Source organism: Artibeus jamaicensis, unplaced genomic scaffold (genome assembly GCF_021234435.1).
Source record: "Artibeus jamaicensis isolate MK-2021 breed Jamaican fruit bat unplaced genomic scaffold, CSHL_Jam_final scaffold_754, whole genome shotgun sequence".
Taxonomy (NCBI): Eukaryota; Metazoa; Chordata; class Mammalia; order Chiroptera; family Phyllostomidae; genus Artibeus; species Artibeus jamaicensis.
The window spans coordinates 7,319,993-7,342,657 of record NW_026522054.1 but is presented as its reverse complement, the minus strand read 5'-3'; the positions used below and the strand labels follow the sequence as shown (position 1 = coordinate 7,342,657).

At 60.1% G+C, this 22,665-nt stretch overlaps 1 protein-coding gene across 1 annotated transcript in view; it reads left to right on the top strand.

Moving 5' to 3' along the window:
* The window catches only part of KIF14 (kinesin family member 14), a 31,138-nt gene extending 9,058 nt beyond the window's left edge, over positions 1-22,080 (top strand). Inside the window, exons 10-30 of the mRNA XM_053659604.1 lie at positions 71-186; positions 1,051-1,223; positions 1,389-1,536; positions 1,736-1,799; positions 2,884-3,068; positions 4,116-4,218; positions 4,664-4,824; positions 6,299-6,446; positions 6,822-6,974; positions 7,882-8,008; positions 9,409-9,502; positions 9,934-10,066; positions 12,176-12,270; positions 12,603-12,697; positions 13,847-14,068; positions 14,207-14,388; positions 15,494-15,652; positions 16,056-16,178; positions 17,216-17,290; positions 18,260-18,398; positions 18,672-22,080. Of these exons, the coding sequence (XP_053515579.1) occupies positions 71-186; positions 1,051-1,223; positions 1,389-1,536; positions 1,736-1,799; positions 2,884-3,068; positions 4,116-4,218; positions 4,664-4,824; positions 6,299-6,446; positions 6,822-6,974; positions 7,882-8,008; positions 9,409-9,502; positions 9,934-10,066; positions 12,176-12,270; positions 12,603-12,697; positions 13,847-14,068; positions 14,207-14,388; positions 15,494-15,652; positions 16,056-16,178; positions 17,216-17,290; positions 18,260-18,398; positions 18,672-19,015 (3,039 nt within the window). The 3' untranslated portion in view covers positions 19,016-22,080. The remainder of the gene's footprint in view (positions 1-70; positions 187-1,050; positions 1,224-1,388; positions 1,537-1,735; positions 1,800-2,883; positions 3,069-4,115; positions 4,219-4,663; positions 4,825-6,298; positions 6,447-6,821; positions 6,975-7,881; positions 8,009-9,408; positions 9,503-9,933; positions 10,067-12,175; positions 12,271-12,602; positions 12,698-13,846; positions 14,069-14,206; positions 14,389-15,493; positions 15,653-16,055; positions 16,179-17,215; positions 17,291-18,259; positions 18,399-18,671) is intronic.
* Positions 22,081-22,665: the final 585 nt, after the last annotated feature.

The window sequence follows — 22,665 nt, the reverse complement described above, 5'->3', positions numbered from 1 at the left end:
GCATGGTTGCCGGGCAGGTGCTTTCCGGGTAGTGACTGGACACTGAGCTGCGCTTTTCTCCCGCACACAGGAAGGGGTGAGCATCAACAAGTCCTTGCTGACTCTGGGCAAGGTGGTGTCTGCGCTCGCGGAACATGGACGCCAGAAAGGGGTGTTTGTCCCCTACCGTGAGTCGGTGCTCACATGGCAAGTGTCCTTTGAACTTGAAAGGGTCGTTGTGTAACCTGGGGCCAAACCGCCTGGGCTGGGCCTTGCTTTGGGAGGTCGGCAGCGGCTGCCCTGCCCTCAGAGCTGCAGCGAGGAGGGAACTGGAACAGAATGGGCCACGTAGGGATCCGCGGTGTCGCTGTCAGCTGGCGAGCTGCGCCAGGAGGCTCCGATTAGTGCCTGGGGTTGGAGTGCGGTGGCCCCACAACACATGTACTGCGAGCAGCCACGCCGGACGGTTTGGGGTGCGAGTGTTTTCACGAAGGACATACACTGCATGCACCTCCGATCCCTCACCCTGAGGCTGCACCCATGGGTGTGACCTCCCGCCCCGAGCCCCCCCCGCAGACCTGGGCGGGAGCACTGGATCCGTTTAAAGGCCTGAAAAGTTAAGAGCTGTGGAGTTTACTCTTCAGGAATCAAGACGGACTTTTTAGCCGCGCACCCTTTTCCCTCTAAAATAAGGCCTTTGCATCTAGTAGAGAACAATGTTTGATTCTATGTCGGTTCACCATCTTCACCATGTACCTGCTCCACAAGGCGTGGTGTAGCTCTGGACGCCGAGACAGCCAGTCCCTTTCCGGAGCTGCCGGAGCGCTGGGTGGGAGCGCCGGGTGCCGTGGTGGCGCCGCTGCCGGCAGTGGGACCCGGTGCGCAGGCGGCCGCTCCGCCGCGCAGCACAGCGCGAGCGGAGCCGCAGTGCTCGCGAGATCTGCGCGGAGCGCGCGCTGGGCCGAGGGCTCCGCTCAGCCTCCTGGGCCCCGCGTGCGGCTTCGTGCTTCGCGCAAAACCTCCAGTCGGGGCCGTAGAAGCGAAGCCCAGTGACGGTCTTTTCTCTCTAAGGCTGTTGAAGGAGAGCCTGGGCGGCAATTCGAAGACGGCCATGGTGGCCACGGTCAGCCCGGCCGCCGGCAGCGTGGAGGAGACCCTGAGCACGCTGCGCTACGCGCACCAGGCCCGCAGCATCGTCAACGTGGCGCGCGTGAACGAGGACGCCAGCGCGCGGCTCATCCGAGGTGGGCGGGCGGCCGGTGTGGCGTGGGCTTCCGTGCGGGTCGAGGCTGGGTGGGGGTCCGTGGGCAACGGAGGGGCAGGGAAGCCGAAGTTGGAGGAGAGTGCCAACGGCGGGAATTCTGCCGTATCACATACCACCAGTCACGCGTGTTTCTATAAATATTTAGACTTGAAAGCAGAAATTGAAAAGCTGAAAGAGGCTCAAAGGTGCCATCAGAACATCGACCCGGAACGATACCGGCTCTGTCGGCAAGAAATAACTGCGCTGAGAATGCAGCTACACCGGCAGGAGCGGGACATGGCCTGTATGCAGAGGTGGGTGGCAGGGCGTGACGCTGCAGGGGGTCCGCGCGCCGTCCTTCCTGTTTTCCCACGGGGATGCGGCAGCCACCCGCGGACCCCCTCGTACCCCCAAGTGGTTTGGTAATCCTTGTGGACTGTCTGTTGACTCTTATCATGTGTGTGTAAATATACATGTATGTGTTCCTCTTTTATTTTGTTTGTCTTTGGAAAGAGCGTGGAAAGAAAAATTTGAGGAAGCGGAAAAAAGAAAACATCAGGAAATGGAGGAGTTACAGGTACGGTCTCGCCAGTTCTCACCGACGGAGAAGGTGCAGTGGCCGGGAGATCCCTGCTTGCCACGCCCCAATCCACCGGAAGCAGGACCGGAGGGGGTCAGGGTGCAGCGGTGCCCCCTCAGGGTGTGACGGCTTCCGTGATCAGCTCGCCGGACAGTTAGAGCGAGCTGCACAGACGCTCGCTAAACGCCTCTGCTGTGGGGGCGTGGGGACCTCTCCTTCCTTAAGACACAGGGGAGACTCGAACGTTGTATAGGGACCGGTCCTGAGGGAGAGCGGAGCGGGCGGTCCGGGTGGAGGTGGGGGAGGTCAGGGCAGTGTTTCAGGCTGTCCCGGTGAGTCTATGAGGATGCAGAGGAAGGGCCTTCCCTGGGAGAGGTGGGATGCGAGTGGGGCTTGGAGGCGGAATGAGCATCGATGGGGGTGGGCAGGAAGCGTGCTTCCAGGAGGCAGCCTGCTGTAGGATGGGGAGCGAGGGGTGTGAAGAGCCCCGAGAGCGGGTGTGGCCCCGTGTCATTGCAGCCCAGTGGGGAAGGCCAGAAGGAGATAACTGGAGGGTGGTTCTGGCTTTGGGTTTAGGGCTTTGTGTCCGGGCCAAGGAATCTGAGTTTACTCTGTAGGTGCAGGAGGTCTTGGGAAGTGTGGGACCAGGAGCTGGGTGTTTTGAGGACACGTTCAGGAGTTAGTCTGGGAGCAGGTGGAGGGGACTGTGGGGCAGGGACCTTGAGGAGCCGTCCCGGTGGCTCAGGTGGTTCAGGGCCTGACGTCAGGTGACAGTTGGGAAGGGTGCGGCCCCTGGCAGAGAGGACAGATGGGTCAGGGGAACTGGCCCTGTGTGCAGATGGTGAGTGGGAGTGCGGGTAGGCTGGGGATGCCGCAGGACAGAGAGTGAGCCTCGCAGCTGGAGAGAAGTGAGGTGCAGGGGCTGACTCGGGACGTCTGCAAGGACAGGTTCTCAGCGACCTTGACTCGGGGAGACTTCATGTAGAGCGACCTTGGCATCCAGCAGAGACCCCTTATTGTAAGTGGGTTTAGCAGCCTTGTGCTCACGGTCACGGTTGGCTTCATCTCCACCCTCCCCCAGAAAGCAGGCATCGCCTTCCACATGGACGCCAACTCGCCAAGCCTGGTCAACCTCAGTGCAGACCCCCAGCTGTCGGGGACACTGTTCTATGTGATAAAAGAAGGCACCACCACCGTGGGCAAGTGTGGCCCCACCTCCAGCCCGGTCATCCGTCTGTCTGGGGTGCTGGTGGCCGAGGACCACTGGTAAGTCCGTTCTCTCAGAAAACACGGCGCCTGGCCTGTTTCCCATTGGTGTGCAGGTCCCAGTCCAAGGTGTGGGGGTGTCAGACAGACTGGGGGGTCCTCCTTCACTCACAGCTCTTACAGGAAATGGTGTCCCAGTGTCCTGTGAGGACGGGGCGGGTGTGAAGTCACGACGCCCTCGCTTGTGTGTCTGGTGGTGGCCACCCGCTGGCCGGGGGGTGGGGGTGGGAGATGAGCTCTATTGGCGCTGCAGGCACGGACGTGCAGCTGGGGGCCTGGGTGGACGGACCGGTGTGGGGCTCCGTGCCGTGTGTGCTCTGCGGCCCTGGGCCTGGCAGCAGCTGCTGTCAGGCAGTGGCGCAAGTGTGACCTGTCTGGGGCCTGGTGCGTTCTTAGGGGACATTGCTGCTTCTGTGACCAGCTGTGCTCACACGGAGTGCATCCCAGCGTGGGGTGTTGCTGCTTCCCCGTTCCCCCTGTCCTGTCAGTTCAGAGATGAGTTGGACTTTGGGGCTTCTTTCCTATTCTTCAAATACAATGACCCGAAGGACCACTGAGCTTCTGCAGCTGCTGCTGCACAGTCTCACCTGCCAGTCGAGTCCAGCCAGGTGCCCTCATCTTTACCCCTCCCCCCTTCCCCCCCATCCTGAGGAGAAAAGCTGTGACACCCCTTCCCTTGTCACAACTTTGTCAGCCAGGAAGGTCAGAAATGTAAAAAATAACACTAAATCTGGTCCATTTAGAGGGAAACCATTGCCGACGTTTTGTTTTTGTTGTCTTTTCTCTGTCTTGGGTTTTTTTTTCAAACAATTATGCTGAAAACACAGGCACTGCCCTTCCTCCCTGTGTGGTGGGCGAAGGGCCGGGGAGGCCAGGCTGTTCGGCAACATTCCCGAGTCGGGTCGCAGGGTGGGAAGGAATCTCAGGTTGTTGCTGTCTCGAAGGGTGAGACCCTTAACACGGGGCGAATAGCCCGACCACCCGGCTCCCCTCGGGCCCACCGCGCCGTCCGTGCTGCCATGGCAGCAGCGTGCTTCTCTCCCACAGCACCATCCGGCGCGTCGGCGGGGCCGTGAGCCTCATCCCGGTCGGGGAGGCCAAGACCTACGTGAACGGCAGGCTGGTTTCGGAGCCCACGGAGCTGCACCACGTAAGTCGGCGGGTGCGGAGCGGGAGGGGGCGCTGGGCTCCGTGCGGGCGCCGCTCCACTCCCTTTCTTTGCCGTTCAGCCCGGGAGCTCCCTGTCTAGCCCACCTGCTGGGGCGGTGAGGGGCCCTGCGGCACCCTGGTGCTGACTCAGCGTCTGTGGGAGGGCCTCACGGCCTGCCGCCGCTGCCGTCAGGGGTCTGCGCTCCAGTCTCCTCGCTCCAAAGCTGGGTGACGACTCGCTGTCGGGAGGCACATGGGAGACGTGTGGGGCGTGGGTCCCGCGGTTCGTGGCGTGAAGACAGCGTGAACGAGTGGCGGTGGCCATGGTCCTTGTGTCTCTCGCACTGACACTGTGCTCTGTGGAGGCCCAGAGTGTGTTGGTTCGTCCCAAGCAGTTTCTGGGTCACACTCGCCTCCAGCAGTGACTCTCATGCTGTGTGCTCTAGGGCGACCGCGTGGTGCTCGGGGGAGACCACTACTTCAGGTTCAACCACCCAGCAGAGGTCCAGGCAGGCAAGAGGCCGGCCAGGGCAGACACCCCGACACGCGAGGGCCCGGAGGACTTTGAATTTGCCAAGAATGAGCTGCTCGCGGCCCAGAGAACGCAGTGAGTGTCGTCGTCGGTGTGGAGCATTGAGGGGTCCCCGGGGGTGGGGGGCAGCATCCACCCGAGAATCCACAGAGAGCTCAGGGCTCAGGGGCTCGGGGGTTTGGCACCCAGGGCCTCACCCTGGGTGCCTCCTCCTGGGCACACACGTGGGTTCCACAGACACCTGTCGAGCAGGTGCGGGGCACTGGGGGGAGGCGTGGCCCCCTGGGCCAAGAAGTGGACAGTTGCGAGCATGTCCGGCCCTGTGTGGAGCCTGTGGGTGACTCCTGGCCCCACCCAAAGACCAGCGGAGCTCTCTAGAGGACGCGAAGGTTTTGCTGCACAGGAGGCCCCGGGAACTGCGGGGGGCTCGTGCGGGCCGGGGACCGGGGCGGGGTGCCCCGCAGGTTCCTGCGGGCAGCGTGGTGGGTTTCCACAGCGCCCTCGGAAGCTCCGTGGTGAGACGGGCCTGAAGGAAGGACTGAGTCTGGGTTTTACCTGAAGGACGTGGGGTCACCGGGGCAGTGCAGGCAGACACGAGACAGACAGGAGTCGGGTTGTTAGAGAAGCTACCGTGAGCGGTTCAGGAGCGACTGGAGGGAGACAGTGCTCGGGGACGAGGACGATGAGGGGCAGTCAGTGCAGTGACCACAGGGGTGGACGGGGGAGGGGGCCCGGGCGGCCGGTGCGGGCTGGCTGAGCTTGTGGTGTGAGCCCTCGAAGTCCAGGCTTGCTCCGCCGCCCTCTCCGCACAGCACGCACAGCACGCAGCCCTCAGTCTGACCCACTCCTCGGGGGGGCAGCTCCGTGGTTCGTGGGGCAGCCTGCCCCCGCTGGCTCCCACCCCCTCATCGTCCCGACCCCTGTCCCCCACATCCTGTGCTCCCCGCCCCCCGTGCTGCTGGGGGGAGCAGTGTGGTTGCTGCGAGTGTGCACACGGTTCAGGCTGCACGCAGGCTCTACCCGTGTCCCGCGTGTGGGCAGCCACGTCAGTCCTTTCCTCATCTGCAGCCGGACGTGCAGGACACTGGTGGACGCGGTGCCACTCCTGCTGTAGAGCGCCCCCCACTGGGGGCGTCCGCTAGAGTGTCCACTTGCGCCCTCACTGCCCTGCGCCCGGGGCCACCTGCTCTCACCTGGCGCACTTCCCTTCTCGCAAGAGCGGGGTACGTGCTTGCGTGTCCGCACACACGTGACTGAGGGGCACGCGTGTGCCCTCTTCTCCTTTCTGTGGTCTCCGTGCACACAGTGCCCCAGCCCAGGGTCGTGTGAACGAACGCCCCACTGCCGGCAGCTGGGGGTTCGGTTCTGAGACGTGCACTGCCGTTGGACAGGAGACGCTCGCCCACGAGGGGGGGTGGTGGTCTGGCTGCTGTGTGTGCCCCTGATGCCATCCGGAGCCACGTGTACAGGGCCGTGACTGGGAAGGCTCTAAAGTGGGCACCCCCGCCACGGCGGCAGGTGAAGGACGCCCGGACCTCGTGCTTTGCAGGCTGGAGGCGGAGGTGAGGGAAGCGCAGCTGCGGGCCAGGCAAGAGCTGCTGCGCGGCGCCCAGATCGCCCAGGAGGTGGCCGAGCGGGAGCTGGCCCAGCAGCGGGCCGCCTACGAGCACCGGATCGAGGCCCTGGAGGCGCAGCTGGTAACAGCGGGCTTTCTCTTCCCACCCACCCCGGTGACCCCTGTCCCTGCGAGCAGCTGGGAGGGCAGCGTGTCCGCAGCAGGGGGTCGGCCGCGGGTGGTGGACAGGAGGCTTCTAGACCCACCTTACTTCTGCTCTGCCACGTCCCCTCTGGCGTGTCCGCCAGGGTCCTTCCGCTCCCCCACGGCCTCAGTGGGCACGTGGGGAAGCGTCCAGGGCCGGCTGTCTGAGGGGCTGGCCTCCAGCCACGTGAGCCCGCTCCCTGGCCACCTGCTGTCCCAGGGACCCGGGCGGAGGCCGTCCATCCACTGGGGGTAGCTTTTAAAAAATGCTCTGTATTTCTGCCCTCACTGTCTTTATTATCATTCCTTAAAGAAAGAAGAGTCCCAGCAGAAGGAAATGCAGGCGATAAGTAACCAGAAAGCCACCCACAGAATCGAGGAGCTGGAGCAGGCGAAGCAGCGTCTGGAGCAGGAGGTGCATGTCAGCAGGAAGCGGCTGGAGGCGGAGAGTCTGGCGGTCAAGCAGGCGAGTGCCCGGTGGCAGCGGGAGCATCCGTCACCCGACCCCCACCCCCGTTGGGGACACGGCCTGCCCGGTCAGGTCGCTCCAGGGGAGAGTCGTGGGTGTTCTGTCAGCTCAGGGGCAGAGCTTCCCCCAGGGGCCGAGCTCACAGTCCACAGGGTTGCCTTTCTGTCAGCCTAGCGGCCCTTCCTCCTCTGTACGATGGTGGTTCTCCGAGTGGCATCTAGGCCAGTGGGGGACTCAGAGCAGGTGCGGGCATTCTGAGGGCAGGTGTGGGGTCTGACGGTGCCTGGAGTGTGGTGGCCGCCGCTGTGGCATCTCTGCACTCCTGCCTGGGACCTTAACCTCCTGGTTCACTGTGAATGGCAGGTTCATTCTGCTCTCATCCAGGTTTGGGGTGGGGGTGGGAGAAAATGGCCCAGCCCCCCGAGTCTGGGTACTGCACTGACTCGGTCCTGCGTCCAAGGTCAGCTCTGGGGCACAGAGACACGTGCCCCCCGGGTTTCAGGGGCAAAGCCGAGCCATTTGAACCCTGGGAACACTGTGAGTGGGCTGCCACAGGCTTATTTGTGACCAGGGAAGGGTTTTGGTGCCTTTTAAATGTAACTTTTCATTTAGTTAAAGGTCCTTGGATGTGAGCTTTTTTGAGTTTCTCTTTTTTTTCTAAAGGTTTTTTAAAAATATTTTTCTCAGTGGGAAGCAAAAGATTAATCTTTGCTATCAAAAACTCCTCATGATTTTGTTGGAGGGAAAGTCATCGTAAGGAGATACGTGATGTATCTTTAACAGCCTTCTGTGCTTACCCGGTGTGTGTAAGGTGCAGTTGACGGCAGTGCGTCGGGGCCGTCGGCCTGCTCCGCCGTGTCTGCGCGTCCCTCACGTGCGGGTCTGTGGGGTGTGTGTCCTTCAGGCTCTGGAAGACCACAGCGTCCGCCACACGAGGATCCTGGAAGCCCTGGAGGCCGAGAAGCAGAAGCTCTCCGAGGAAGTGCAGGCGCTGCAGCGCGGGCAGGGCACCGGCGACGGGACCCCCTCAGGTGCGTGGGGGCCGCCTGAGCTGGCGTCTCCCGAAGCCTGGGGGTCGTTCCGTGTGCTCGCCCCAAGGGCAGCGCGAGTTGCCTTTGCGTGTCAAAAGCGTTTCATTCCAGGTGTGGCTGACTTCCGGACCCAAAGTGTGTGAATGATTTACTCTAAAACACACAGTTTTAGAACAGTTACGTAAGCGGATAGTAGAGATAGTTGCGGGTATGAGGTTGACGTGATGTACAGTGTTTTCAAAGTGCCTCCTTGCAGCGCTCAACTCTCACTCGGGCTGCGGTTCGGCTGCGTCTGTGGGCCCTGGGTTTCCTTCTCACTTCAACGTCGTTTCCATGTGCGTTTCTGTGTTTCTGGGCAGAACACACGTGTTGTTACCGGAACTGGCGTTTTCACTGGGACGTTCGGTCCATGAAAGTACAGCGATCACTCCCAGCCCCCCGAGTGCTCACCGCTCGGTCGCCGCCTCACTGTGTCGCTGCGGCAGGCGCGCCTGCTCCCCTGTCGCTCTCGGAGGCGTGACCTCACGTTGCTCCTGCACGCAAATTCCAGTCGTTTCTCACATGCCTTGGGGGCCTGGTTCACAGTCAGAATTCCTGGGTAATCCCATAAGCGCCTTTATGGTTCCCTTCTTTAAATTACTTTCGAACTGTTAATTCTCTCTCTGTTGTGAGGAATAGTGAACGCAGTGTGTTCATACATATCCTGCTTCTGTTGGGGCCTAGACCAGCCTCGCAGTGAGCAGTGGGCTCTTTAGATTCACGCAGACAGTGAGTGTCATTCTCCCGAAGAAGTGTTCACGGTGGAACCCTGGTCGTGGCTTTGAATGATACAAAAAATACCCGTGGTAAAAACCTCACATTTAAATTAGGAGAGTGGGATTGTGGACTCAACTGTTTTCTTTTTCATTGTTGTTTTTATGTCCTGGTCATAAGCGTGTTTATTCTTTTAAGTTTTCAGGCCACTGTAAAAAGGACTGGTTTTGCATCAGTGCGGCTGTATTTTTAGTAATCAGAAAAAGGAAATCCTTACCACATCGGGGGACGGTGGCGTGTCCTGTCCCTGTGGTTTGACACCAGTGAGGCTGTAGCCCATTTCCATGGTCAGGGGACAGAAGGTCCCCAACGTGTCGGGAGGGGAAGGGTAGTTGGTGGCGTCTCCTGTCCCCTGACAGTGTGACCCTGAGCAGTGTCAGGTACGTCCCTGGCCTCCTCTGGGGAAAGACCTCGTTTTACAGGAAGGAGATGCCATTTCACCCACGAGGGCGAAGAACAGTGACCCCACGCCGCCCTCACCTCTGGTGGCCCTTGGTCGAAGCCCCTGGCGGAGAGCAGATGCCTCCCCAAAGGGCCGTGCCCCTGGGCTGTGCATCCGTGCTCACGCCTGCGCCCCCACCCCACAGCACAGCCCGGCTGGGGCGCCCTGAAGCTGTCCCTGATGCTGCAGGAGGCCAACGCCATCAGCCGCAGGCTCCACGGGCAGTTCGAGTTCGGCAGGTGGGCGACCGGTCACCCGGAGTGCAGAGTCACGCTGTGTTTGGAAGGGCTTCACCCCCGTGTTTCCTCTAAGTTGTTATGACTTTGGCTTCCCCAAAGACACGGTTCCGCAGCGCCTGTCCTGGAAGGAGCCGGCGGGAGGGGCAGCCCCCCAGCTGGGTCGGGCGGGGCGGGGCCTCTGAAAGGGCCGTAGGGATGCTCAGGAGCTTCCCGTGGAGGTGGAAATCCATCAGAATTCCACATTTTAAAGGGAATGTCCCCGTTAGACATTCTTAAAATCTGTTTTTTAGACATGATTTCACGGTAATAAACGCACTTACCTGTGGAAAGGTTTAATCGGGGTCCATGTTTCTGGGGAAGCTCCTCCCATCGGGCAGCTCCTGGTGTCGCCTTGCGGGTGTCTCAGGGTGACCCTTCCGTGGTGTTTCCAGACAGGAGCCTCCGGGCGGAGGCTGCGGCGCTGAGTCCCGGGTCCGAGTGCGGAACCTGCGGCTCGGCGTCTCCACTGTCTGGAGCCTGGAGAAGTTCGAATCGAAGCTCGCCGCGATGAAGGAACTTTGTGAGGTGCGGGCATTACTAAAACCCCTCTAAACCTCTTGAAATAAAAAACGTAAAACTGCCATGTTCTCAGGAAAGAAAGTCTGGCAGAGAAAAGGCAGGTCACGTACCCAAACCCACCAGTGTTAACAGCTGCACGTTTGTGCAGGAGGGTTTCGTCCGGCACCTGTGCCCCCGCTGTTCTGCGGCTCTGACGCCCGACACTCACGCCCAAGGAGGCAGGAGGTGGAGACGGGGCACTTGCGCCGCGTTGAACAGGGTCAGTGCCCAGCGTGGCGCGTCCTCACAGGCTCTGCTCCGGTGTCCCTGGGGCTGTGCTTCGGGTGTTTGCGGTTTGCTATTTCGCAGTCATGGCTGTGAAAATATCTCAGCATGTGATCATTTTAGTAGCTTCTTTCCTGTCTTCTGCCTTCTACAATTGCACCGAAAGTGTGAAATTTCAGCCACAATTTGATTGCCAAAAATATTGCCATTTACCAATTTTACCAGTTTGTTTTAATTTGTATTTAATAACTGGTGAATCCGAGGATTTGACTGTTTCCCTGTGGGAAAAGTGTATGTTCAGTCTGGAAAATAATAAAATGAAGCAAGGAAAGCAAATGAGAGAATTATTAAAATAAAAGTGATAATTGATAAATTGGAAACCAGTGAACTCAAGCGCTGGTTCTTTGGAAAGGGGACCGTGGGGTTTTAGGTGTGGGCAAGGGCCTTTAAACAAAGAACATGAGTGCCTCTTAAAATCGTGTTACACACGAAACTGTATGTAATAAACTTGATCACTTTCCAGAAAGGAAAGACTTTGTAGTAGAGGAAAAATTATGGAAGTTGACTTAACAGATGAATAGCCTTGCAATAAAGTGAAAAGTTATCAACAACCAGCCTTAAAAAAAAAAAAGAGGGAAAGGAGCTAGTCAGTCCCAGGCAGGTTTAAGAGGGAGGCCCTTTGGACCCTCCGAGGACAGATGCCCCGTGAGCGGTCCCAGAGCCTCGCAGCTGACAGCAGTGTCACCGCTGCCTCGAGGTGCTGGGCGCTTGGTCAGAATGAGCCCACACCCACAGGGCCCTGCGGGACGAGTCGGGGGGCCACAAGCTCCCTGCACTCTGAGTGCAGCGCCTGGAGGTCACACGCAAACATGGACTCACAGAGCGCCTGGCCGTGACCAGGTGCAGGGTGTTCACGCAGAAACCCCGCCGTGCAGCCCAGCCATGGGGGGGTCTGGACCTCTGTCCCCGTGACCAGGCTGTGCGCGGTTCCACCTGCCTCTGTGTGGATGCGAGGCGGTCGTTTCCACGCTTCCCACACTGAGCGTGCGTTGCTGGTGCCACTGGACAGGAAGCGAGTGCATCGAGGTCATTGGGTCGTTCTCGCCTTGGCGTGGGCACCGAAACCTGCTGGCCTGAGCTGCCCTGCTGCTGCCTCACTTCCTGGTTTTGCTGTTCACGGCGACGTCCGTTACTCACTTTTCCATGTAGTCGTACTGTCTCTGAGGCCAGCGCTGTGCAGCGTTCTGTTAGAACTGTGTTAGTGGAGTTAAAATACACACTGTTGTCACGATCGGTGTGGCCGACCCGTAGCTGATTCTTAACACGGGTTCGTCTCACTTCTCTCCCGAGGATTTTATCCTTTTTGTTCTTACTGTCTTGTAAATCACAAGCTTATTATTTCTGAGTTACTGAGTGATTTCTGTTGCTGCTATTAACAGATCTCTCTTTATTTTTATTTACTTACTTTTAGAGAGAGGGGCAAGGAGGGAGAAAGATGGGGAAACATCAGTGTGTGGCTGCCTCTTGTGCGCCCCCTACTGGGGAACTGGCTTGCAACCCAGGCATGTGCCCTGACTGGGAATTGAACCTGCGACCCTTTGGTTCGCAGGCTGCTGCCCAGTCTATGGAGCCACCAGCCAGGGTGGTAGATCACGCATATAAATCCTACTAGCCCTAGATAATTGATTTTTAAAATTTGACCAGGAATGTGATCTTTTTTAGACTTCTGTCAGATGACCTGTGATTTTGCTAATTTTACATTTTAAGTGTAACAAAGTATTTAGAATGTTTTCTTACTGCTAACACTCTTAGACTCCCCACGAGCAGGAACTGTGTCTGCTGTTTTTGTAGCGTGGCAGCCAGAGCGAGGACCTCTTCTGCGACCCCGAGGACGAGTGGGAGGCTGATCTGGCGGGGGTCCCCGACTCCTCGCTGTCTAGAAGGAGGTGAGGATGCGTTGGTTAGCGGCCTCCCGGTTCTGGGTGTGCAGGGGTCGCCTCCTTGGCGTGGAAGGACTGCCTGCCGTCCCGAGGGGCACGTCGGCGAGGGGCCCGGCAGGGCCTCCCTTGGGCCTCGCTGGGTGACTGAGTCTGTGCGTAGCACGGTGCCTGCAAGCAGTGGAACTTCCTCAGTGAGCCCAGCGAGGTGAAGCCTTGAGGAAATATGTCCGTGCAAAGTACACATGCGTGTGCCCTTTTCTTTAGAGAATCTGTGAGTGAGTGGTCTTACGTGCCTTGCGTGCTGGGGACCGACCACTCACGCCTGTGTCCTCCTTCAGGAGCAGGAGCTTGGCGCGGACCAGGAGGGTCTCTGGCTTCCTGCACGGCGTCCAGGCTCCGTCCGCTCGGGAGTCCCCTCCCTCCGGTGCTCCAGGTATGTTTCCGGCAGCTGCTCTTGCACCCCGAGAACAGCGCCGAGTCCCGGCTCCCCACCCCAAAGGGTCATGTGCTGGAGCGAGGGATTTCAGCTAGAACCTTCCACCGCCTCTGGGGTGAGAGGTGGGCTTCCCTCTGCCCCCCGTAAAGTTCTGTGCTGAGTGGCCCATCTCGGTGCCTGAGTGGCGTGGCTGGTTGCGGGGTGGAAGGCGTGTGTGCACCAGTACGCGAGATGACTACCTTCTTGTGTGAAAGCCCGAAGTGCAGCAGATTGTCTGCTGTTACCTGTGCGAGGGGGGGAGCAGGGAAGTGTGCATCCCGGTGCTGTCCCCGGATGTGGGGGACGGCGGGACGCGCCCGCTGCCCCTCTGGAGACTCATTCCCCCCTGGGTGCCCTGTGCAGCTCTCGGCTCCAGAATTGCTTCAGGCACCAAAACCGCTAAAAGAGCCATCAGAGGACCCAGCACTCTGCACAGTGCCCCCGCCCCCCCCAGTGCTGGCCCAGTGCTCACCCCCTGGAGAGAGGGGGGCACGGTGAACTCGTGTCAGCGTGGAAGGCAGCCCCCCCGTCTGTTCCAGGCTCCTCCTGGCCCCCACCCCGTGCTTTCCTCCACCTTCCGTTTAGTTTGCTGGTTCTGTTCCCCTGCGGGCTGGACCGGAACGTGGTCTTGCTTGTTGGACGAGAAGCACTGCGCTCCTTTGGGGCGTCCAGGGTAGCACTCCTTCCCCAGACGCGGGGGGGGGGGGGCTCTTCCAGGCTCGTCCTCCTGCTCAAGGAGTCTGGGCGTCTCCTGGGGGTGCGAGGTGTCGGCTGGCTTTTGTCACGTTGACGTTTTCATCCGCACCTGCCAGTGTTCTCACCGGCTCGGTGTCTTAGGTCTCAGGGAGAGGCGAGTGAAGAAGGCCCTTCGTTACCTGAAGGGCTCGCAGGACAGTCCAGTTCTCTGTCACTCACACTGCGGCCGAGGGTGGGTGTCGTGGGCGGGGTGGCCGGCCTCAGGGGACTGTGTTTCCACCTCGGCGTCCAGAAGTCAGGAGGGACGGACGCCAGCCCGGCAGCCGATCGTAGAGCAGGCTTGCGCGCGCGCATTCGCTCCAGGTGCCGTGTGGGACAGGCGGGCTGACGGGTGGTCTTCTGTCGGAACAGGCTCGACGGGGGAGCCAGGCTGCATGTGCTCCGGTTCCTGGGGGCCCCGCCTCCTCGGAATCTGCAGAGACACGATCCGCTCGTCACTGGCTGTTCTCGGGCAGAGTCACGAAGACCGGACGGTGGCCGACAGCCTGATGCGCGACCTCCTCGAAGTCCATCGCGGGGTGCTCGCTGTGTCCCAGGCTCACGCGGACCAGGACGAGGACAGCCAGGACGACTGTAAGCAGCCCCTGCGCCGGGCCGTCCAGGGCGACTGGGGTCCCAGCCGCGCCTTCTCTGTGTTGAGTGCGTGTGTGGCACAGTGTGAGCCCTTCTGCGTGAAGGGGCTTTCCAGTAACTTCCCTCCTCCTTTCAAAGTGTTCTCTGACGGCGACGCCCAGACGCCGGTGGTCCAGGTCGCCCATGCCTTCGGGCGGCTCGCCGTGCTCACCGCACACTGGCCAGGTGACGCCCCTCCGGGCCCCAGCACCACAAGGCTGGGGGACGAGCTGAGGCAGGAGGTGAGGAAGCTGGGCAGCTACTTACAGATGTTTCTGCAGGTGAGTCGATTTGCTGATTGTTGTGTGAAGTGTTTGTGGGCCGTGTCCTGTCTGCATCTCCAGATGAGAGCGGGGAGGGCTGGCGGGTGCAGAGCTAGGGGGGTGGAACTGTGGTCCAGCTGAGGCCTGAGCCCAGGAGGGAGTGGCTGGGGGTGGTCTGGGCAGAAATGAGGGGCAGCCACTGAGCTGGCGCTCAGGGTGCAGAGGGCCGCGGGGACTGCACACAGCTCAGCCCCGAGCCCCACTGGCATGTGGGGGGCTGTCCTGTGCACTCAGGCGAACCGCCCACATTTCCTGTCCCTGGTCCCCTCCCCTGGAAAACAGAACCGTGCCTGCGGGCTGGGCTGCTGCGTGGATAGGGGCGCAGCGTCCTGAGGCCGTACCTGTGAGAGTCCCCAGTCTGCAGTTTCTCCCTGTCACTCTCCAGGAAGGACACTCTGAACTTGACTTAGGGGTGGAGGCCTGTGGCCCTGAGAGAGAGGTTTCACAGAGGGGCCGGGGCGGAGGGTCCAGGTGGCTGGAGGGAACTCCCGCTGAGCTCAGGCGAGAGACGCACAGCCTCTGTGTGGTGGGCGTCGTTGGTACATTCTGGAACACAGGCCGGGAGGCGCTCGGAGTCTCTGCAGTTGGCCGGTGATGGCGCAGCTCAGGAGAGGCCTCTCGTCCCTCCTGGGTGTGTGCATGCTGGTGCACAAGCCTTGCCATAAGGGGTGTCCCTGTCCCCTCTGTCCCCTCTCCCCTGCTTCTTCTGGACACAAGAGAACAGCTTTATCAGCCACCTTCAGGCGGCTGCAGGGACAGGAAAGGGCAGAAGAGCCACCGATTCATCCTCTCTGGGCCCTCGCTCCCAGTCCAGTGTCACCACTGGTCGCTGTGCACATGCTGTGTGGCCTGCTGGCGGGTGACGTCTGGGAGGGAAGAGGGGCCGTGTGTGCTGGTTGTCCTGCCTCCGAGGGTGGCTGTGGCTGGCCTGCCTCCGTGCCGAGACGTGTGTGAGGCGCGGCGCCGGGGCAGTGAGAGCGCTTCGTTCCTTCATTCCCCTCTCTCCTGCTCCCCTGTCCGCCCTCCCATGCGCGGGCTGCCCGGGTCTGTTGTCGCCTCACAGGGGTGCTACTCGGACCTCCCGTCGGTGGTGGAGGACGCTCAGAGGAGAGTCACCCGGGCCGTGCGACAGGCTGCGACTCGAGTGGGACAGCTGGCGGTTCTCAGCGGGAGTTACCTGCGCCTCCCGGGGGACAGCAGGGGCCCGGGCTCCGGCCTCCAGGTGAGTGGGCATGTGACGTGCCGGGCAGTCTGCAGTCCCCGCCCCAGCTCACCGACTGTGGCTGGATGGTGACGGCCTGCGGGGGCTTTGCTCGGCCGGTCAGCCGAAGGACGCTGCCGTCCTGAGGAGTTTGTGTCTGCTGGCTCGGATGACCCAGGTTGAGGAGGCTGCACCGGCCATCACCGTGTCTCGGCAACACAGTGTCCTGCGGCAGAGGACATGTCCCTCCAGCGTGTTGGCCGTGGGGCCCGTGGTGACAGACTGGCTGGCCCGCCTCCTGTACAGACTGTTAGTTTTCATGCGGCTTCAGTCGAGTTTCATAAGCTTGGAATGGATTAGTTCTGAAAGCAAACAGGAGACGTAGCCATTACTTAATGAATTAAAAACACGAAACCCCTTCCAGGAGGATCTCGTGGGCACCGTCCGGGCCGGTGTTGGCGCGGGGCTGAGCCTGCTGTTCGGCGCGGGACTGGAGAAGGCGGAGGCGCTCCGGTGCCAGCTCCTGGGGCAGCGCCCATGGGATGAGGTGAGAGGGCCAGGGGCTCCGGGTGCCGCCGGGTGGTGGAGAGAGTTGGGTTTCTAAAACCAGTGCGGCTCCGAGAGTGAGGCTTTCGTAGACGCGTGACTTGAGTTTGTGTGAGGTTGTTCTTTCGGTGAAGAGGCTGCTGGTACCACTGTGTCGTGGCGATGTGTCCCACGTGCCCTCGAGTCCCTGCTGCCCCTCTGGTTACCACCTTGTAGACCCTTTGGGGTCAGGCAGGGGTCAGGCCTCGGCAGGTGCAGCGGCAGTGACCCCCGGTGGTCACTCACTGTGTCTTTTCCCCCCTTTGTTTGGGCCACTGCTTTCCCATGTAACAGAGCAAACTCGCGAGTTTCGGCCCCGCCCCCGGGGCTCCCACCGCTCTCTTCAGGCCCAGGCCCAGGAGGACGAGGACCCCCGACACCTGCACTGGGCCTCCTGGCCACGCCCCGCCACGTGACAGTCAGGCCCGAGCAGCCTGGGATGGGGGCATGCGGAGGCCTGGCTCTGAGCCCAGGGCCTGTGTCTGAAACCTGGTGGCACTCATTCATCGTCACTTAGCGTCTGGCCCGCCTCCTCACTGTCACATGCAGCGACTAACACCTGTGTCTTGGGTGTGAGCCTGTCACTTTGAAGCCTCACCACTTTGCAAGGCAGGGACGCTTGGTGTCCCCACGGGTCACAAGCTGGGGTCCTGTCCAGGCCCTGAGCCAGGCTGCGCTGGCTTGGCACCGAGCCCGGCGTGGGGCACGAGTGAGGCTGTGGGTCGCTGGGCCGGCCCTGCTTTCTTTAGGGAGAGGCGCTCCCAGTCTCTCGGCTGGGAGCGGCAGAGACTTGTCCAGAGCCTCGCTGCCGGGGCCACGTATCGGCCCGTCTCTGCTGCCCCCTCTGTCCTGCTGCTGTCCGTCGGCTGGGGCGGTGCTCCCTACCCTGGGGGCTGTCCAGCTGTCATCCCGGTGATGATGCCAGTGCTCCGGCTCTCGACAGAGTCCGCCCCCTGCCTGGTCCCACCGGTGCGACGAGACCTCTGACGTTCTCCACAGGTCGCCCGGCAGATGAGCGCCCGCGCCGCGGCCTTCACTGGGCATCTTGGACGTGCCATTGCTGAGTGGAAGACGGTAAGGGCCGTTCTCCACCGTCTCCGTGGGGCTTTGTTCAGGGTGGCAGCCTCCCGCCAGGGGCTGACCTGGTCAGGCGGACTGCCGGCCTCACCCTTGGCCCAGCGACTCGCAGGAGGCGGGCGGAGGCAGGGGCAGTTGCCTCGGCCATGTGCCCCCGGGCATGTGACTGTGGGGTCAGTAACAGGCGAGCTGTTGTGTGGGCGGGGGTCATTGTGGCCGTGCCCGCCTCTCCCTGCCCGGGTTCAGTGACGCTCAGCCTTTGCCTGGGTGGTCGCTGTGGGCTGGAAACGCAGGTCTGGTGTCCAGTGTGCCCAGAACTTCTGGAGCACAGGTCAGCTGGACAGGTCACTTCATTCTCGTGTCCCAGGTGGACAGAAAGACACAAACTAAGTATGTAATCTGTGTGTTAGAAGGGGGAGAAGTTTGTTTATGGCTTGAAAAATTGCATTTAAGTAAGGTAAATGGCAGATACAAAGTTAATGATTAAATACATTCTGTGATGTTAGGTAATAGTGGTGCTGTTGTTTTAGTCTATTTTCCTGTGATGGGGGGATTGGGCTTTTTTTAAAGATTTTATTTATTTTAAAGATGGGGAAGGGAGAAAGAAAGCGAGGGAGAGAAACATCAACGTGTGGTTGCCTCTAATCTGCCCCCTACTGGGGACCTGGCCTGCAACCCAGGCAGGGTTGCATGTGCCCTGACTGGGAATTGAACCGGCAGTGCTTTGGTTCACAGGCCTGTGCTCAGTCCACTGAGCCACACCAGCCAGGGCTGTGGACTTTGGTTTAAAGTAAATTAATTCTTGGTCTGAAACCATAACTGTTAATGTGCTTTGGCCTCGCTCGTAGGGACAGAGTCAGACCCTCCTTCTTGAGGTTGAGGCCCCGCCACTAAAACCACACCGACTGAGCCCCACGCCCTGCAGCCTGTCCCGTGTCTTTACCGATGTCAACTTTACCTGCACAGGAGTGTTCCAGGATTCAGGCACAGGGAGGTGGTTCTGGATGCGAAGACTTGGAGAAGATGGTCGCATGCGCCTCTGAATTTCTGAAGCTAGAGCGCAGCTTAGAGCAAACCGCCGAAGTGGTTCTTTCTGCCCTGAGAGGTGTGTGCCCCAGCGGGTTGGCGTTGCGGTCAGCACTCTGCAGCTGACGGGGTCTCAGCCGTCTAGTCCCTGGTAACTCACTGACTAACCCCAGTTACCAGCACAGGCCCCGGAGAGGCTGCCCATGCAGGCGCGCCTGCTTCCCCGGGGTGGGTGGCCCTTAGAGTAGCCCCCATGCTTCCACTGGCGCACACGAGCCATGACAGGCCTCAGCCTCCCGGGGAGACCCCTGCCTGGTGCAGGAGGGGTCGGTGAGCTTGTCCTTCTGTGCAGGGCATGGTGGCAATGCGGACCTCCTCAGGACCTGCGTGGAGAGAGTCTGCAGCACGGCCCGGGACGTGGCTAGGGACATGGGTGCTGCCTCTGTGGCCAGTTGCAGGGACCTGGAATCCGAGGCCCTGTTGCTCCTCCTCTGCTTGGAGTCTGAAGAGAGACCTGCCTCGCGGGCACCCGGGGAGGCCCCTCATAGGACTGGTGGAGCGGGGCAGCAGCTGTCCTCGGCTGGGGGGTCTGGCTCTAGTGGGCACAGGGGAGTCCCCAAGCGTGTCTTTGAGCTGCCCACCAGCGTCCCACGGAGCCCTCAGGGCCGCCTGCCCAGCAGGACCCAGTGGGTGTGAAAGGCGTGCAGGCTCCAGGATGTGCCGTCTGCCTTCTCTCTGCAGGACATGGTGCCGAGCAGGAAATGGCTGGCAGGGCTTCCAGGGTGTCGGTCTGCTGCGGGCCTCCGCGGGGCTTGGGTGGTGGGTGCCATGGGGACCTACTTTGGATGCCGGGATGCGCCCCCAGACGCTGTGGGAGATGCTGTGGGAGACCCTGGCCAGGGAGTCACAACGGTGTCCGCAAACAGCGTGTGCTGGGTCTCGGGGTCTTGTGGCGGCGCAGCGCGGCCCTTTCTCAGTGTTGCGTCTGACGTCTGAGCTCGTCTCCCCCAGAAATCTGTGTGCACTTGTCATAGGTGGTCGCTCTGCCGAGTGGCCCTTGGGCTCTGAGTATTAGGGCGCTCCCCGGAGGTTGTACCAGTCTGAGGGACCCGCTGGAGTGTCAGTGGGTGGGTCTCATCTCCACGTCCGGTGTTTATCTTCCCGTTACCCCTCCACAGTTCTTCCAGTCAGAAACCATTTAGAGTCTTTGTACAATGTGGCACATTTACACTCCCGAGTGAACTGTTGTACCGTTCATAAGTGTGTAAAATATATTTTCTGCCAGAATCACGTGTGCTAGTGTTATAAAGAGAACACTTTTAACAAATCTCGTCAGCTGCATAACTGTCTCTTGGCCTAAGGTTTTCATTGTATTGATTTTTTAAAAATGTACTTTATTCCTGACTCAAAATTGCTGCAGTAGCTCTGCCTTGACAAGGTCTGCCCGAGTACTGCAGATCAAACACACAGCTGGGAAACAGTAGTGTTATTGGGACAGCTCCTTGGATTCAGGAAAACAAAGCGTCCTGCCCCGTTTTCCTTGGTGCATCTGGAATAGATCTGCCCACGTGGTTGCAGCAGAAAGCGCCGACGCTGACACCCGACACGCTTTCACCCATTCGGAGGGCGGCCCCCAACTGGGCTGCTTAGCAGCAGGAGAGCCTCAGACACACAACTTGCTGTCTTCACGCCTTTCATCTGCAGAGGCCAGCAACACTCACGTAGTGGACAGAGGCCAGCAGCATCCATGTGGTGGACATCTGAGCTTTAGACGAGGGGAGCGCAGGAGGAAGCCCTGCCAAGTGGCAGATGTTTGTGCGGACTCTGGGAAGAGACACACCTGGCCACGAGGGCTCCCAATGGCTCACCCGGCCCAAGTGCAACAGCAGAGCCCAGCAGCCATTGCTGCCCAGGGGCCTCTCAGTCCCCCTGCGCCTCAGGTATCGGCCTGTGCTGAATTGCTTGCCCGCCCTGTATCCCTGCCACCTGAGGAGGCTGGGAATGCTGTTTCAGCCAATGGGACAAGCATCCCCCATCCACTCTGAGCTGCTCAGCTGTATCCCCATCAGCATCTTTGCTGACCAGTCAGAGCAGCTCCATTCCGACCAATCAGGACAGTGCCTTTAGGACCAATCAGACTGTGAGGATTTGGGCTCATTTGCATGAGGACAGTCCAGTCAGGGACCAGGGTTGGGGACTTGTATTTACATAAACACCTCTGGCTCTGCAAGCCCACTTTCCAGAGAAGTCTGAACCCTGCTTTTCCCCAGGGGAAGCTGGGGACACAGGATGTCCTGCTGAGACTGGAGGGGCCCCAGCCCAGGGCCGGCCCCCAGGTGTGTTGCTTCATAATGGAGCTGCTCCCAGCTGTGCCAAGTCTCAGCCGGGTGACATTGGGGAATATCATCCTTCTTGTCTCCAGCTGCAAACCCCTTGTCATGGTGGGCACAGGGTCACACCTGGCCCACGCCGGTGCCACTTACAACATTCTGCACGTGCCAGGTCTCACAGCTGCCCTTTCGATGGGACGTATTGGAAGGCATCTGTCACCATTCTGCCCTCGGACCACAAAGAGAGCCAGATGTGAGGAAGGACAGCGTGCTATGGGTGTGTGCTCCCTGGGGTCTGCCCGAAACGCAGAGCAGAAAGCTGGGCGGGCTATTGCGAGGTCACGTTGCAAGTCTGCTGGGCAGCGTTTCTGTGTCACTGTGTATCTGTCTGAGTGTTTCCCTGCAAACAACAGCGCCCCTGTGTGGGCCCACCCTCCACTGCCGGTTAACCGGCCAGCGTGCTTCAGTCTGCGGGGCCTGCCGGTCACCATTCCGAGGTTTCACCTAACTGTGGAAAGGAAAGATTCCTTTGTCACGAGTTGGGAGGCGGTCCGCAGTGCGGTTCAGTTAAAAGAAGGCTGACCTTGCAAACAGACCCAAAGGGCACTGCAGAGAAAAAGGAGAGCCTTTATTCGGGTGGCGCTTTGCCAAGTGGGGCGAAGGGGCTGCTGGTGGAGACCAGCAGTGTGCTCCCCGAGAGGAAGAGGGGGCAGCTGCCCGCCTAACATTCACTCCCAGGTTCCCAATGACGTCTGTGTTTTGCATATGAGATTTCCAAATTAAATCCTACAGTTCCATTGGGTTGGGACAAATGCAAATGAGGATGTCCTGGTGCAGTTCTGATTAGACCTGGCCGGTCACAGTCCCTTGGTGACAACCTGAAACCCGGAGCTCCCTTGTAAGAGTCAGAGGGCCGCAACCCAGGGAAGGGGGAGGCTGAGAGCTCACCTGTGGCTTTTCCAGAAACACAGGCCGGAAAGGCAGCCCGCGGAATGCCCACCCTGACTCTGGATTCTGGGGATGAATGTGACCACCTCGCTTGGCCTCCGGAACAGGCCTCCGGCAGGCCCTGGCTCTCAGGTGGGTCTGTGCCCAGGGTCCAGATGGCACTGATATGGGAAGCTTTGGAAAACCTTTGTCCACCCAAACCCCAAGCACCCTGGGAGAGCGATAAGGCCGTCTGGGAAAAGCAAACAGCAGGATAGTCACAAGAGCTAGGACTAGCACCCGCGCAGTTAGAACTGATTTTCACATTTAGCCTTTGTACTCTGCTTCTGCCCCGTAGCTAGAACTAATTTCCACATTCCGCCTCTGTATCCTGCTCTGCTATGTAGACAAGAAGACCCTGTAGACTATATAAACCCCAAGAATCTTTTGTTCGGGGCTCAGAATTTGGAGACTGACTCCTCTGAGCTCGTGCACATTAATAAACCTCGTACTCCAGAAACCCTCGGTGTCTGGTTGCTTCATTTTCCTGTAACAGCACCACGGGGCGGGGGGCGAACCGAGAGTGGCGTCTCACCGCCCTGCAGTTGTTTTCAGTTGGTAGCATTGTTTCCGGGGTGCAGTGTGGGCTGTGCATTCCTTTTATAGTCCCCCGGTGCCCAGGCCCGTTCCCTGGTCCCTGCGGTGGTTTTAGTGCCGGGCTCACTCCCAGGGCGAAGCGGTAGACAGACACACGTGAAAAAAAGATCAGCTCTGCTCTGGTCTTGTGAAAGACCGGGTTGTCCCTCACATGCCTTCCCGAGAGAGTCCAGTGCCATCCTCTGTCCCCCCAGGGACGTCGCGCCCACAGACACACGATCACAAATGGCACAGATGGCAGGGGCGTCAGAGGGGAAGTGGGCCTCTTCCCCTGAGTGACCCCCCGAGTGCACAGCCCAGAAAACGCGAGTGTCTCAGTCTGCGTGTGTCTCACACGGGCACGTGTGTTCGGCGGGGCCACACCATGCCGCCCGTGGTGGGCCTGGACCTCTTTGTGAAGCGTGTCTCAGACACCAGCGTGGCAGGTTAAAT